Here is an 18,117-nt window from a genome sequence, read left to right as displayed (position 1 = left end):
CCTGGGAAATGGCAGAGTAGGGCGTGTATACACATCTACAGCAGCAAAAGGGGTTAAAACAAGCACCAATTTTGCAATAAATTAGTAACATTCTTTGCAACTGCTACGCGAGAAGTGATATTTACAAGCATATACTAAAGAAAGAGTAGGTAAGAAGAATAAAGACATGTGAAGGTGTTACAGGAAAGTAACATCACGATGTGGCAACTGCTGCAGGACCAACATTTTGAATTTGTACAGATAATAGGCTTTTTATTATCTCCCATCCACATTTTCACACAGACATTGATGTACATGCCACGTTATACGCCATAATTCATAATATGAAGAACAGCACTGAGGGAGGCAAGTGAGGCGACAACTTGGTATGTTCTTGCATATTGGCTGGGTGGCGTGATCCAAATGAATACCCGATAACATTTTGAAATAATCGTACACTGGGAAAGACTAAAACCATACACCAAGTAAGACTTCAGTCAGCAGAATATGTGAAGTTGGAGGAAGTACGTAAACACGATTTTGAAAAGAGCACATGATAAATAGGTCTGTTAAATGCACACATTAAAATATTAATTAAATTTACTGAGAAAAAATAGAACTTGTATCAAGACTTTATTCAACAAAAATCAAAATAATTCCTATTTTACATTCACATAAAATAATTAACAGTGTGCGAAACTGCTGCACAACAGCACTTTTACAAAAGTAAATAGAATTCTATAGTATGGCAAAATTTACATAAATATATTTGCTGAGTCACTGTAAACTATACCAGGAATTTTTGGTACGTCACAATGCCCTATCACACACACACACACACACACACACACACACACACACACACACACACGTACAGAGAGAGAGAACACAAGTTATTTTTAAAAAACTCCAAAAAACACAACACAGCTTACATATTCACACGCAGACATACATACGTTCATGCGGCATTCAGGAAATATAAGATACTGAGTAATGGCTTTTGTACAAGAGAAAATAAGGAATGAAAGATGTGGCTAAAGAACATAGTCAAGTTCATAGCGGATGTACTGGTTCTTTGGATCATTTTGGATTCGAGGATATCCAGCTACAAGTGCATCTTGTCCACCAATATAAAGTGAGTTGTAGATCTTCCAATAGACATCACGGACCTTACGAGCTGGATGGAAGAGACCCTGTGGAAATACAAAAACAATAAGGAATGTTCGTGTTACCCAGAAAGGCAACCAAAACCATTGGTCAAAAAAAATGGATCAATATTTAGTTCTGATTTGTTTTCCAAAATCAGAATTAGTAAGTTTTGCACATTACAGTTAAAAACCATTTAAACGTATGATTTCTATATTGACTATTCAATTCCACTGTTCTTTAGAATTGGTTATTAAGTAATTACTGTAAAGCTCGTGTTGTGTGTGTCTGCAATATACAGGGTGTTTCAAAAATACTTTTACAAACTTTGGAGACAGGTTCCTTTCACCCAAACAAGAAAAAAGTTCATATAAACATGTCTGAAAATCCTTTGTTTCAGAGTTATTAATGGAAGTCTACAATCAGAGGATTGGAATTCATCAACACAAACTGATAATAAATGCTTGAAATGTCGTCCTCTTGTTTTTAAACAAGCGTGCACTTGTCGAATCAACACTTTCACATATTCCTTGACGGATATGACTTTTCATGCTTTCCCAATGGATATGTTGCAAATACACTTCTCGGGTTTGCCGCTGTATCATACTGTGTAACACAATATTTCACGAGAGCAACTGCTTGACATCATCAGGTGGTGGTAGCTGCTGAACCTCGCAGCAGTGACAGCAGCAGCAGTAGCAGCTACCACCGCCTGATGATGTCGAGCAGTTGCACGGATGAAATATTGTGCGAGTTACACAATGTAATCCGGTGGCAAACCGGAGAAGTGTATTTGCATTCCTTGACTGTTTTGAATGGTTTTGCATGCTCCTGTGACACTTGAAAAATGACACGACTCCACGAGGCTGTGTTTTAAATAAATTTATTTGCATTACTTGTTTCAGAAACTGCCCGTTTTCAATTGCATCTATAGTAACATAAGTGGACACATAATTGTCAATTCATTAAAAAATCCTGAGCCACGCATATCTGTGCACAGCATGGTTGTCACCAGTCATCATCTACAATATAAAGCACATGACATGCTGAGCGCTTTTGAATACAATAACACTACTGCTCTAATAAAATGTTAACATTTACTAGAAATCACACTATATGCACCAGTTCAAATGATTGTTCCATGGGCATGAATGCACGTGAAAATTTTAACTGTGAGTCAGAGAATAAAAATGAAAGGAGCTGTACTATTGATATGATTTCAGAGTACATACCTGTCTTATACAAACAGTTATGTTGGAAGTCATGGATACTCAAATTCTAATTGGTGTCGCACACAAGCGCCAACACAGAGGGTTTCAGTATAACCATCAAGACATCATATTTCATCGACAGAACTTAAATACTTACCTTATATGTTTAGTACACTATTGATAAGTGACACATATAGTGTCGAATTTTGAACTTTACATTTTAGTACAAAATGTTGAAGAATGCATGAAGTTATACCCGTGTCTTTATTGAAAAAGAAGTGTTCACAATTACAGCACATCACTAAATGAACAGGCATCAGAAATCAATTGCATGCCAAATAAACCTGCTAAGTCTAACAGATATCCTATGTCTGTATAGCACATAGTTAAGGTAAAGTTGTAGCACTGCATTAAAGGTAAAGCAAATAGTATTAAGAGGTCAAAATGTATATAGTGCTGTAAATGATCTGTATCTGTATACTGCACAGTACAGCACAAGCCATCTCATACAATATAACAACTATTTTAAATTTTTCACCAGCTGAGATGTGTTACTTGCAATAGCATAAACTTATATATTGAACAAGAACAATGGTAAATACATTAATATGAAAATGAAACTTTATTTCGTTTAGTGCAAATGCTGGTATAAATGTGGAATGATAAAAAGAAAACAGAGGGCACAATAACAATATGAAGCAACACATTGACAGTTAAAATGCTCACAGGGAATATAGAGTATGAGATGTGTAAGAAAACAACACAGCAGGGTAGCATAAAACAAACACATTACTGAGGTTATACAAATTAGTTATAACTATGCTGTTGGTGTAGGGCATAGACAAGACTTAAAATACTATGCAATCATCGTATGGGGTATCTTAGTGTAGAAATACAAGAAAATCCACATGATTTTGTACTACACTGCAACGATGTGTCCACATCCATTACTACAGATGCACTTGGAAGTACCTGAAACCAGTTGTGCAAACAAAGTAATTTAAAACACATCTTTATGGAATCATGTCACTTAACAAATTTATTGGGGCTGTGGGGCCAACCCAGAAGAAGAAAGAAGCTTCTATGACACGATAGATTTCTGCATCCAGATGGGCTCCTGCATAGGCCAGCTGTTTAAAAGTGACCTCAAAGTTCAAAAGCCAAAGGACTGTGGTTAGGAATGTGCAGGTCATGGAACTGCCCCTCCTTTACCTATCCACCCATCATGGTAGATCTGCAAGGACACCTCTTGGAGGGTGTTCTGAATTAAGTTCCTGTAGACAGCACCTGCACAATGTGCTGGGAGACTGTATGGACCCACCAGACAGTCACCTATAATTCCGGCTCACACATTATAGAGATAGTGATGTCTAGCCTGTACCGCAGCATGAATATTGTGATCAGTCCATATGCATTGGTTGGGTAAATTTGTTATTCCATCCCTTTCAAACATTGATTTGCCTGTAAACAAAACTGAAGAGACGAACAACAGATTGGTAGTTTGTGCAACAGAACATTGGGAAAGTTCTCCCGTGATGGGTGATTGGCTGGCCAGAGGCCCTGCACACATTGAAGATTATATGGATATACAAGTTGCTTATTAAGGATCCTCCATGGTGAACTTGGAGATATAATACATGCCAGCGACATTTGTCTTTCACTCGACAGCCCATAGAATGTGCTCTTCCTGGTCAGGGGTATGAGCAACACATGGCCTTCCTCAGCCAATAGTCTGTGATGCTACGGATCCTGTCTCACCAACGTGACATTATACAGCACTAAAGATTGGATGACTCTGCTGGCTTTTGTCTGGAAGGACCGTGTAATACACCCATGCAGCCTCGTGTCCATTGCCACTTGCCCAGCCATACATAAAAGTCATGTCTGCCTGCTTACAAAATGAATATCCTGCGATGTATGAATTGAGTACTTTCAGTTAACTCATTACCTGTAGTAAACGTACAAAATTGACAAGCTGAAGACAGATGAATGACAAATGTAAACAAGTCTCCCTGGTGACACGACACCATCCAGGATACAATGAGTCAAAAAGGTAAGTGAAGTAGTTGGTTGTACCTGGATAGCAGCTGAAAACTGAACTTCATTAATAACTGAAAAATACGTGATTTTCAGACACGTGTTTACATGAACTTTTTTTTTCTTCCTTGGTTTGGTGTTCAGGTGTCCCCAAAGTTTGTAAAAGAATTTTGGAAACACCTTGTATAATGTGGTAATTCCAGAAACTATTCTTAATTAAACTGTCACACAAAGTGCATACTTTCATTAATCTGAAAAGTCCTTTGCAATCTGCAAATGGTTGGTCATGCTTAACATGAGAAAATTTAAGTGGACCTGAACAGATGCCACTAATCAATCATTCAGCTGAAGTTTCTCTAGTGGCAAGACATACTATTGTGTTGCATTCCTACTTGGCATGCCAGACATTAATTAGCACTTTGTTCCTAATTAATTTAACTAGGACTGGTACTTTTATTTGATGCCACCAACATTCCAAGGATTTTAAAGAAAACAGCATTAAACTGCCATAATATGTAAATCCTCAAATTAAAAAAACAGTCACATGCATAGCAACTATCTCAATCTAATTGACAAGTAATATGGATACCACGTAACATTACCACAATAAAAGATTTAAGGAAAAAGTATGGCCGGACTTTAAGGATACGTTTTCCACACACAAAGAAACTACTCTATGTCATGTGGACAGATTCGATATTAGTATTCATTTTCTACATTACATCACCATCAGCTACCATGTTTTCACAATCGGTGAATCCTATAATAGGAGATTAAGCATGTCATCAACAAATATTTTTGTCAATGTTTGGTTTTAGCACTGATTACTGACGGCTAGGGTCTCTCATACTTCCACACAGGCTCAATGGATGAACTAATGCTTTCAAGAAAATAATCCACCCGACCCTATAGATAACAGGCCTTTATCAATGTGGCAAAACCTGTTTTTCCTGCACAATGGAGCTCTTCATTTCAGTGTTCATGTCAGTCAGCTTGTATGTAACAGATTCTGTGACAGATGAATAAGAGAAGTTTAAATGATTTCCCGGCTCTGATGTTCTCCAGACCTAACCCCCCAAAACTTATTTGTTGGAGCATTGATAGCTTTCATGTATTGAGCTTCTGTACTAGACGCAGTCTCTCTTCCTGTTTTGTTTTGCAAGCCCATATGCAATTCTCAGGGAGACCTAAGCAACTCTGGGTTGCTACAGCAGCATTTTGATGCGTGTATGAATGCTAAAAGATGGCATTTTAAATATCTCATGTAAGCAAGCATTTCTTGTCGTACACTGCGTTGTTCCTGTGTGTCTGCAAGATTATTAATTAAGTAAGGAGACAGATTAAAAATGATAGATTAATTACACTTTTAAGTGAGTGTTTCTTCTTACTCTTCAAACATCTTCCATCGAGCAGCCACTGCTGTATTATGAGCATTGGTGAAATGTCTGGAGCTGACATATTCAAGGTATTTACTATGAAGTCAGTAGTGTAAGGGCAAATCTCAACAACACTCAGGTGATCAAAGCAGAAGAAATGAATTAAAATTTGTGCTGCAGCTGGGACTTGAACCCAGGTTGTCTTACTAGCTAGGCAGAAATGCTAACCATTACATCACCACAGCACAACGGTCAACATTGCTGCATGAACTACCCAAGTGGAGTGCGCTCCCCAACACAAACTTCAATTCACATCTTCAGCTTGTTTTCCCTTAACACTGTCACCACTGCCAGGGCTCTCCGGCATTGGAGTAGCACCCCAGTGTTAGATGTAATGGGAAAGTCCTGTACTATAGGTGATCTTATAATTACATGAAACACTGAGACATTCAAGTCTCTTCTTTATCTAAGATAATTCATTTCTTCTGATTTGATTATTATCATAGACAAAGAAGAGACTTCAATATATCATGGTTTAATTTAATTATAAGATCTACAAGATCACCTATGGTACAGGACTAAACTAACTAATTATGAGACAGAACTGATGGCCAGTACTTACCTTCAAATGATGAAATGTACAGTAACAATATTATGAAAAGTAAAGTTGCTACTCATCTTATAGCGAAGATGCCGAGTTGCAGATAGTCATAACAAAAAGACTGTTCCAAATAAAGGTTTTGGCCAGTAAAGCCTTCATCAAAAATAGATGACACACACACACACACACACACACACACACACACACACACACACACACACACGTGTCTGCAGTCTAAGGCAACTTCACTAATACTTACCTCATTTGGGGAAAGTTACCACTGCTATTCTGTTAACATTCCCCAGACAGAGCCCCCTCACCTCCCTGACAAAGGAACTATTAGTTCTGAGAGCTAGGTAGTGCTAAATTTTTACTTTTGTGTGCGCCTATCGGCAGTACTACGCATTTTACCTGAAGCTGAGTACTGGCCAGCAATTCTGTCTCATAATCTATTAGAAAGTTTTAAGATCCACGAAGTTGAGCACTTAGAAACAATCATTTGTCCTCTTTTTAACACAAGTAGCCTAAAACTTGTGCAGTGCTGGGGAATTGGATAGATTTCTCCTTCATTACAGTCTGAGTTCTGATTTCTACTCAAATAAGATTTATGTGACTCAATTTTATTGTCACTCCTGATCATTTATTTTCTCAAAAGGCAATTTTTTTTCTGGACTGTTACAGTTCTACAAACAAACAAAATCCCATTTTCCAATTCAGCACTATATCAACGAAAATTTTTCTATTCTATTTTAATTTTAGAATAAAAACTCACCTGTAGTACATACTGTAGTATCTTGTTAGGACCAAGTGCTACCCGTAACCCTTCAATGGAGTCCATAAATGCCTGAACGAGGTGAGGGGAGGTCTCAAATATGTTGGGCCACACATGATTCAAAAGATGTATCAATGCATCTTCACATCCAAACCCATACACACCAAGGGCCATGTGTTTGATAACTGCACATGCCGTCTGTCGGTGAACCAGGTCTCTGTAACAATGTGAATGGTTAAAAATTGCAATGCCTGACACTGTGCAACATAGCTGGCTGCTCAGTTCAGCATTACACATTCAAACAGCAATGGATACCACTTTAACATTGTTTATCACAGTTACCTTACCCAGGAATGGGAGCAAACAAAAGCTGCAACATCAAGCAGCTTTAGACATCTTAACATTAGTACACATAGAGAAAAAAAAATTAATTTTAACTGAAAATAATATTATCTTAATATCTATTAACAAACTCTTGGCGTGATAACTCTAAAATGTTGATATTAATGCCACTCACCGATCCATTAGAGCATCTTCCAGCAAAGGTGTGACTGCATAGATATAGTCTTTTCCCATTTCGCCAATATATTCAAACAAAAAGGACAAAGACTTGAGAACACCATTCTGAACATTAAGTTCAGGAACACGATACTCATTCATGAGTGCAGGAAGTACAGTGAATGGAGAACATGTTTCAGCTACAATGGCAATAGCAACAGTGGTGCACACACGGTTCTGCCGCTCTTGGACTTTTAAGTTGTTTAGAAGTGTTGCCAGCACATCATGGGGGCTGTGAAAAGAAAAAAAAAAATGAATATGTAATTACAACCATTCTGATTTCTGCTTCTTGAGATCTTAAAAGCTGAGTATATATTTAACAAACACCGCATAACTTCACTAAAAATCTACATACCTTCTAGACACATACACAATAATTCAGAAAACTTACAACACAAAAATTTACCTTCTGGGCTTATGAGAATTTGTAACTGGAACTATTAAAACCTTACTGTGAAGACAATGCACTGCAAAGCACTTATGGGAATATATTGTAACAGGTCGACCAAATTTTGTGGTGCATTTAGTCAATGCCAACAACTGCTCCGTTAAACAAGTTTTATATTTATACTAAACTGAAATTAGTAAACTGGCTGTGGCTATGACTATCAATTCAAAGTTCTGTCAATAAACAAGTGACAGCCTGTCCTTCCATGATGTCTATTTAAACACATTACAAAAATAAACAAATACCTAAGCTATGTCTATCCAGATAAAAAACAACCAAAAGTTAGTTTTCCAGCAATATTCTATAACCCTGTGTACCTCATGCAGTGACTACATGTCAACTTTAAAAATAGTGAGATGACTTCATGATGACTTACCCAATAGCTTTGGCTATGTAACCAAATGTGTTTACAGTGGCTCTTCGAATAGCCTTCTTATGTGCTTTTAGCAGCTCAAGCAGTTCAAAACAAATGCGCATCCATTCTCGAGCAGATACATATTCAGGTCCGCGGTCAGCAATTCTTCCAACCAAGTCTATACAATTTTCTTGCACCTGTTAACAATAATGAAGTAAAGCAATTATTTGACTGTGTATAATTAATTACACAAAATTATATATCAACAAAGTTGTGAAGTAGGTAACACCAAAAATGTTTATTTTTATATGTTACTAGCCTTTTCCCTGTGGCTCTGGCTGCATATGCATTTGACACCTATACTAAGCACACCTAGCCCCTCCCCCCCTCTACTCTGTGGTCGCCTCTTCCTCCCCATACCTGTCCATCTCATTCCCCCACCTGTAACTATTCCCCCCCCCCCTCCACCAATGCACAATGTCCACATCTTTATTCCACTCCCTCTGATCATATCCTCCCCCAATTTCCTCCTTCCCCTCCCTCTCACCATTTCCTTCCCCCCATTTCCTCCTTCCATCTCTTCCTTTTCCAACTTCCTACTACCCCTCTAAATCTTCCAACTTCCTCATGCATCTCACCCTCCTCCCCTCTCTTTGTCTATTTCATCTCCCTCACTATCAATCCCCTTCTTCATCCATCTCAATTTGTCCTGAGCCATGCTCATCAACCCATGTAGCCCCTGCAATACAACTCAATAAAGCAGGCCGATACTACTCTTGACACAAAACATCTGTGAAAAGGATTGCCTACATATAGGGGCCCAGAAAACCATTTTTTGCACGTGACATGTAGGCTGCACTGCAAAGCAGGTATATATGGCAGACTGATACTGTTCCCATGCAACATGCCTGTCACGCAGTGCTGCCTATTGCCAATTTTACGCATACAGTCACGGGGCCCTCACACGCTCAATGTCTGCTGTGTGACAAATTGTGCCAAGGTACTGAGTGAAAGCGCAAGGCCAAGAATGGCACAATATTGTTGTGCAATGTTTACTCTGCCTCTGTAGAAAAGATCTTAGTGCTCGATGATGCGGGATGCGCGTGTACTGTGATTGTCACTAATTGTTGGGGGGAGGGGGAGCTATTAATCCTGTGTATTTATGCAATAAATAAACTACTGAAGTTTCTGAAATGAACGAACTAGCTGTTGAGTGTTATTTCCCTGCCACTTTTGTTGAATATTTCTACAGCTAATTACAGAGTAAGTATTAAATACATAATCAAACTACTTCCCTAAATGCACTTGCAGAGATGGTTGCTTTCATCTGTCTTTACTGATTTATTCTTATTCATAACGGGGTTGCCTTATCAGTTGTTTGCATTTCCGCATATCACGAACGCTCGGCAGGAACTGCGATGTATTGCAAAATATCACCCTTACATGGTACAATATATTGCATAACATACTGAGCAATATTTTTAAAACTCCGCAGTCTCCTTCAATATATTGTGCAAACTATCGATACCTGAGATAGTCAATATTATTGCACAATAAATACTGAAGATGTGGATGGCGCTTTACATTTCCAGCAGTCCAAAGAGACAAGCGTAATTTCTTCACATTGGAGGGCATTATCGTAATGTAAAGAGTAAGACAAGTCTTTAAGTAGGAAAACAGAGATGAAACCTACAAATTTACGGAAAGTGTGTGTAGGAGCAGGTTGCTCTGCCATATGGTGTTTTGGTGTGTGTTAATGAGTGTTTTGACATCTTAAGTTGTAAGTTCTTATTTGTGTTTACCTTAGTTAGATACCACCGATATGTGTATGGAGACTGTGGAGAAAAATTCGTGCTACGGCAATTTAATGGCACAACTGAGGATAGTGACATCTGAACAATGGAAAATGTGAGAGAGGTGTAGCTACTACAAACTGAAATGGGAGGACATTGGTGAGGGGGAAAAAAATACAAAACTAGAAAAAACAACCTCTGTTCAAGTGGATTCTAGGATCTATGGCATTCCTGAATTTATTGAGTCTGAGGATATTAATCTATACATAATCTTTTGTTTAAGGATGTATGAAAGTCAATCAGCTTCCCACACGCAAAATCTAAAATCTCATGGCGACTTCCTAGTGAAATCTGCAAACAAATATCACTATCACTTTGTATTTCTTGTGCTTATTTAGATAATGTTTTACTCATAGCTGTCTTAGGCCTTTCTTTTTGTGTTGCTTTCCATCACAATACACACGCACAAATTGCTAAGCAAAGGTACGGACGTATACCACACTGCTTGCAAAACCAGGTAAGTTGTGGGCAAGAATACACCTGCATAGACAAGTTCTTTCTACTTATTTTTCTGCATGTGCTTTTGTTCCCGTGTGTGTTTTCAAATGAGAAAAGAGGCTTTGTGTGGACATTCCTTAACCTTTTTTCTCTATCCAGACAATGATACAGACCATAAGTCACTGTCTGTAGTACCTCATCATGTGAAAATGTTTAAGGAGAGTGAGTAAAATATGTCAGAACTAGACAATCAACAAGTGTCAGTTTTCCCTGAAGAAGTGGGTGCAGTTTCTCTTTTTGCAGATATCACTGAGAAATTTGAATATTTTAGTCATTCCTGTAATGACTGCATGATTTGACACATCAAAAGTGAAACAAATCAGGACGCTGATAAAAAAAACCACACACACACACACACACACACACACACACACACACACACACACACACAGAGAGAGAGAGAGAGAGAGAGAATTCTACGTATGGCATTCTAGTTCTGAGCTGCTGGAGATTGTGGTCATGTGGGTCATGTGTGCATGAGGTGTGCTTGGTTATGTGAACGAATGTGTGTTTCCTTTTCTAAAGAAAGCTTTGGCTGAAAGCTAATGTGTAACTGTCTTTTCGTTGTGTCAGTCTACAACTTAGTGTGTCATCTTTACAGTGAGTGGCAATCTATCTTTTCCTTATACTGTTGATATTCCTATTTGGAATCCTTATTGATTTAGTTTACAAATAAACTCTCTATGGCATAAATGGTCTGCAGTGAAAGTAAATGAAATGTACTGTTTTCTTTTTATTATTTTGCATATGTGCATCCTCAAATTGCTGAAACAATTTGTGATCGATTTTGTATTACATTTTCCACATTATATCTTAAAGACAATGCTAAATATGTTGGCAGAGGTGAAGAAAAGCACGAGTCTCTTCATGAAGTGAGGCCCTTCTTTCTGAGTAAATGAAATAGTAATCATCCTGACCTGAATCCTGCAACATATGAAACATGTCCTTCTCAGGGGATGTTGGGTATTAGGTGTTTTTTTTTCAAAGTACAGCACATCTCCTGGCAGTAAAGTGGAAGTCAAAATGATATACTTACAATCTTCCCACTAAACATAAAGAAAACCACCCTCTATATTCCTGTGAGGGTCAAGAGAGGTACAGCCAAAAACAAAGCCAGACATCACTGATGACCATAAGAATAAAACTTGTGTTGACACAGCATATTGGCTCTTCAGATGTTATCCATCTTCCAGAAGATGGAATTGGTGGAACAAACTATTTTTCCATCTATGCACAGAGAATGCTATGAGAAATAATTCACATTATATGAAGACAGTGGGAAGAAACTGGCTGAAAAGTTTTTTTTCAGTATCTACCCACTTTGTCCTCACACACTGACTGCAAACATAGTGAATACAGCTTCCAACTACCGTTTTTCCTGTGGAGGGAAGGGGGAGACTGGTAAGCACATTAGGTGTGTCCCACAGTGCTTACAGGATTATGATACTAAAATTAATTACATTGCGAACATATAAAATAGTCTCAGTTACATGTATCCAGTTTTAAATATTCCAGTACTATCTTTGTGCAGACAGAATCATAATTGTACCACTCAAGAGATGGAGTACATGAGAACCTTTTTTCTCAGCTTTCATGTGTGTCTTGTTCTCATTACAATGTCTATTTGAAATATATATTGCCATACACATTTATATTCCTACAATACTCTTCCTTTTCCTATTTACATGATGCAAGAATCACACACCTATCACATTTATTTATTTGGTAAATGGCATTAAAAAGCAAACCAGATTTATCCTGGTTCACAGAAAAGTTCTTGGTGTGGAGATGCCCTTGTTGAAAGTGTTAACTCATTTCCATTTCAGTCAAACTAACCTGGAAACCACTTAAAAGCAAAGTGTACTGTTTTGAGCTTGTAGCCACTCAATTTCTAAGTTATGAACAAACATTTAAGATGACATTGTATCTCTATACCCATCAAATAAACATGAAATAGTCAACACAAAACAATGTACACTAAATACAACATCTACAAACCTTTTCATGCCTGTTCTTCAAGATTGGTGTGAGCCTAGGGAGTAGATCCTTGATGGGTGGCGTCATTTTAGTCATACCAATTACATTAACAATAGCCTTCAGAGCACCCAATATGGAACCTAATACCTCAGGGTACTCTTCTCCTAAGTACTCATACAGCACAACACCAAGATGCCCCATGAGCTTTTCCTGCACACAAAGAAATTCACTGCGTGTTTATACAATTCACAAATAACTTTAAATCTTCTATCCTCAAAAGATTGTTTCACAGACAAACGTAATGTGTATGGAGACCACAACCGTGACTCACCTCCTGACAAGTCTTCATGACAACTGCAATACGGGATATAAGATCAGCAGCCTGTTGTCTAACTTTAGCTGACTTGTTGTTTAATCGCCACAGGATGGTACCACAAATCTGTGGAAGGTAAGGCTTCACACGTTTCCCAAGCTGGTTCACTATGGTTCCAAAGCCATTCAGCATCACAACATCCTAAAATGGGGAAATATGCCTTGAGCCAATAACATAGATAATAGTATCAGTTTAACACAACAGCAAAAATTAAAGTCTTAACAGGTGTAGAACATCAACAGGCAAATTTTTATAGTGGCATCTTAACTACAAAGCTGACTATGAAAAACTTTAACAGATACTGATTAACTAATGTACAGATGTAGAGATTTATGAGGAGCCTACATGACAACACAAATTGAAATTTTATTATTTTTAAAGTTACTACAGAAAACAAAGCAAAGGAGCCAGGTAAATAAGAAGCTAATTAAAAATGCAATCATGTCTCATACCTCTGTGGTCTGCTCCTGGAATGCATATAGTATACCATCAATAAGTTGCTCCTCTAATCTGCTATCAATGTCTGCAGCACCTAGATTACCCATTATCTTCTCTATTGTCTCCATCACCATCTTACGATACTGTTCGTTCTCATCCTTCAAATCATCCACAACTCGATTCACAATTTCAGAGGCACCTACTTTGTTTGCTATTTCCACTGTAGTGTCCACCAACTGAAACAGAAAATTATCATAATGAAAAAGAAAAGCAAGAAAATAACACCTGAACAGCAAATACTACTGAAAATTACAGTTAATTACCCTTTCAAATGCAAGTAATTTTTAGTCCAAGTAATTTTTAGTCATCTCTCTATCATCATGAAACTTGCTAATAAGAAAATTAGAACAGGACCTGATAAAGTTCACATGTCACCAGCAAAGTCACTAATTTACTAGGTAATGCAAAGGTAACTATTTCTAAGTAAATTTACATTACAGACGCAACATACATACTTCCTATAAACGAACTTTGGAACATTGTCCACAGTATCATAGCTCCTAAAATAGCAATAATGTCTGTTCTGCAACTAGTAACTTTAAACACTGCCAGAGAAATGTGTTTCATCCACCCTACCCTTCATGTTTTAAACACTAAGAAAGGAAGCATAGCGAGAGTATATGATGAAAAATTATTCAAATGACAGCTTCCTTCTAACTATGCTCTATGTATGAACAAGATAAGCTACCATTCATTCACATAGAATTTAATATAGAAAATATTTTTCCATATCAGTAATGAGACTGTAAATAATCATGAAATACAAAAGAAGTATCTGTGAGAAGCAATAAGAAACAACATTAAAGCATGTAAAAGTAATTAAAAATGCAGAGGATGAACACCTAATTAAACAAAAATGTGCATAACTTATGGTATATATCACGGAAATGCACACTTTATGATTACATACCTGTCTATAATTACGCCTATCAAGAGCCATTCGATGGTTCCAGAAATGTTTAAAGAAATGTGGCAAAATTTCATCTTTAATGTATTGCGATTCCACACCATCAGTGCCACAACACTGTTTCACTACTTTCAGCACAATTTTTTTCATTTCTTCATCAGGAGACTGAAACTCTCTAATCAAAATTAACATCACTTCACGGGTATAGTAGTTGGCATATTCAGCATCCATCAAAGGTATTAGGTAACCAATGGCTTTCAGGAAGGCTGCCAAACCCTGTCAACAACAAATAATGTACGAGTATGAGATGGCATACTAACAATAAAATTAAACAATGAGAGCAGCAAATTCATAAAAAAATAGCCTTCATCATGACTCCCATGACTACGCACTGACATTCTCTACACCAAATGAATACGACAACTATTTATTTAAATCTGGGTACCAAGGTAATAAGGAAGGAAGATTAGGATTTAACAATCTGTCGATATAGAAGTCATTAAGACAGAGTACAAGCCCCAAATGTTTCGAGGATGAGAAAGGAAGTTGGACATTCCCTTTTGTAGGAATCATGTTTAAACCTTTATAGCGTTATGAATAGGGGATGATAAAATTATGTGTATATATCAGGGGAAAACAGAGCCTGACTATTAAGGAAGTGATTGACAACATCAATGGGAGGGACTGCAGTGGGATGGAGAAAGGCAAACTAAAATGGGAATAAGGAACAATGCAGCTGCGCAAAGAAATTTGTCACCTTTTGAAATGGTAAGATAATACAGAATGACGAATATGTGCAACATACTGCCTGGCTGAATAGAATGTTGCACTAGAGAATTTATCAAGTTGAGCTCGAGATGATGAATTGAAAACAGTGTCTTACCTTACCACGGTGCGTCCTGATACCTTTCCACAGAGGTTTCAGCACAGAGTCAAAACTCTCAATACCGTATGGTGTGGCAGCCTCAGCAAGAGCTGCAATGGCAAGGGCAGTAATGGTGCGAACTTTCTGCTGCTCATCCACGAGACCTTTGAAAGAATAGTGATCATTTTAATAGTGCTGCAATTTTACAAATAACCATAGGTGTTTTGAAGTAGCCTACAAATATCAAAACCCATCTGATTCTGGAAAACAGAAGGGATTTGCAAATATAAGTCTGATTTTATTGTGCAAATATCCCAGTACTGCATTAGCTTCATGAATTTTAACAGTGACCACCATTATATTTCCATGTAATACACTGGATATACAAATACGCTCTGAACAAATCAAATATTCTATCTTTATTATTTAGCTTAACATTTTGTTGAGAGCTAAGACATTTACGAACAAGCAGAGCTCCCCAGAGATTGAACTGATTTTTTGAAAGCATCTATATGGTGATGTAGATAAGATATCAGGCATCACATCCTGCAGCCACTCACCGTGGTGGGCCCTCGTTTCAAGTGACTGACGGAAAAAGTTGGACTTTCATGTGATGCTCAATAGCACCAAAAGGTAAGGTTTTTGTAGAGTAGTTGTGTGGTCGAGTGGCTACGGTAAGGCCTTCCTTCACATGCTAAAGGTTGTGGGTTTGAATCTCATCAGGTGGCTTAATTTTTGTTTGTTTTTAAATCTTTATCAAAATGACTTTGATCATGAAACTTCCTGGCAGATTAAAACTGTGTGCCGGACTGAGACTCTAACTCGGGACCTTTGCCTTCCACTGCAGAGTGAAAATCTCATTCTGGTGGCGTTGATCACTATTTTTATTCAATTAATTGGTTTTAATGTATTTTTTTATTTCTATTCCTTTGCTGCATTTTAAGCATTGTATGTTTATTTTTTCATTTGTTCTTATCTTCTCTTTATAACTTTCCATTTCCACTTTGAATTTTTATGAATGTGAATTTAATTATATTTATCTATTTTAATATTTAAATATCTGAAAATGCTGATCTATTGGTTAAAAAACAAATGATGAAATCTATTTACATTAGCTGTACAATAGTGTCAAAACTGTATTTTTCATTACAAGACGTACATTTCTCTTTTGGAGGGTAATCGTACAAACATTTAAAACACAGCCTAAATTCCTATTGTACTATGAAATAAATAATGGAGATGAAAATTTAAACAAAGAAAAGGAGTGTAAGTAACACTAAGTTCAACAAAAATGAGGAATAGAAACAATGACAGCAATAACTTTGAAGAAAAATAGGATAATAAAACAAAAGAAATAAAATTAAAATAAATATATAAAATTAATTAAAATAACATGAATAAAGATTTTAAGTGGAAAAAAATGATATGAGGGAAAATGAAGGAGCTGATATGATGATTAAAATGATGTGGCCAAGGAATAGAAATATGAAACCACACACAAACCAATTAATTGAATAAAAACAATGATCATAATAATTTTGATACAAATTTAAAAAATAAAAATATAAAACTACTTGGTGAGATTCGAACCCATGACCTGCTCCATTTCAGAGCCTTACCTATCTATAGCACAATGCAAACAGTCAATGTGAAGCTACTATAGTAACGGTATTGAGGGTTGCGTAAAATTTCCAATTTTTTTCAGTCAATAACTTGCAAATGAGGGCCCACCAAGGTGAATGACTGCAGGTTGTGATAGCTGGGATATTAACCTACATCACAGAAACCACGGTTTCAGAAAGTCAGTCCCACTACTGGGGAACTCTTTAAGTATCAAAATGCAGACACACAAAATAAGTGGCAAGATTTATGTCAACAGTGTAATGTTTTGGAAAAACGTTTGTCAAAGTATTAATTTGTTTTGAGAAATCAGCCCAAGAATTGTTTTATTGCTGCTCACTTACCATGTTCAATAATCTCTACAAGGCTCTTCAAATGAGGCAAGATAGCACACCCCATTAGGATGGCAATTTGTTGCACAATCTTGATACCAGTGTGACGAGCTTGCCACGATTTCTTGCTACGACACACGGCTTTCAAGAATGGCAAGAGAGATGGAATTCCAAGTGCAGATGCAACCACTGCAAATGCCCTGGCTGTCGTGTTACGCACGTATTCATCAATGTTGTCGATATCGGGACGCATGGTTGAAATCATTGTTGCTAGACCAGCAGCTTTAGCTAGATTTGAAATAATTTCACGACCCTCTACACGGGCGTAGTAGTCTTCATCAATGAGAAGTGGTTCAATAACCACCAGAATCTGTCAAGAGGCCATAAAATTAAATGTATAGCACATAATAACACACAATAAAATAATTGACAAACTTGTGTAAATGATTAGAAAAATGGAGGACCATTTGCATCTCTACAATAAGTGAATATGCTGAAAATGGCATACACATTTTTTATCAACAAAATGCACTCTTTCCACTCCAAATATAAATACAAAAATTAGACAAGACAACTGTTTTCAGCTTCCTACAGATACAATACTCCATGCAGAAAACAACCAACTGCCTTCTACAGAACCTCTTTCTTACTAACCTGTGGGTTGGGGAGGAAATAAATCAATCAGCTTTGCGTATTTATACTGCACTGAAC

The 18,117-nt window shown here is 37.2% G+C and overlaps 1 protein-coding gene across 2 annotated transcripts in view; it reads right to left on the bottom strand.

Annotated features, from left to right (window-relative positions):
• Window positions 1–593: 593 nt before the first annotated feature.
• The window catches only part of LOC126253361 (splicing factor 3B subunit 1-like), a 60,959-nt gene continuing 43,435 nt past the window's right edge, over window positions 594–18,117 (bottom strand). For both annotated transcript variants that reach the window (XM_049954635.1, XM_049954636.1), the window contains 10 exons: window positions 17,419–17,776; window positions 15,473–15,618; window positions 14,593–14,865; window positions 13,637–13,858; window positions 13,143–13,325; window positions 12,833–13,021; window positions 8,505–8,680; window positions 7,640–7,912; window positions 7,123–7,339; window positions 594–1,172 (listed from right to left, as the gene is read on the bottom strand). In XM_049954635.1, the coding sequence (XP_049810592.1) occupies window positions 1,014–1,172; window positions 7,123–7,339; window positions 7,640–7,912; window positions 8,505–8,680; window positions 12,833–13,021; window positions 13,143–13,325; window positions 13,637–13,858; window positions 14,593–14,865; window positions 15,473–15,618; window positions 17,419–17,776 (2,196 nt within the window). In that variant the 3' untranslated portion in view covers window positions 594–1,013. The remainder of the gene's footprint in view (window positions 1,173–7,122; window positions 7,340–7,639; window positions 7,913–8,504; window positions 8,681–12,832; window positions 13,022–13,142; window positions 13,326–13,636; window positions 13,859–14,592; window positions 14,866–15,472; window positions 15,619–17,418; window positions 17,777–18,117) is intronic.

Source organism: Schistocerca nitens, chromosome 4 (assembly GCF_023898315.1).
Source record: "Schistocerca nitens isolate TAMUIC-IGC-003100 chromosome 4, iqSchNite1.1, whole genome shotgun sequence".
NCBI lineage: Eukaryota > Metazoa > Arthropoda > Insecta > Orthoptera > Acrididae > Schistocerca > Schistocerca nitens.
The sequence above is the reverse complement of the archived record's forward strand: the minus strand, read 5'-3'. Positions and strand labels throughout refer to the sequence as shown.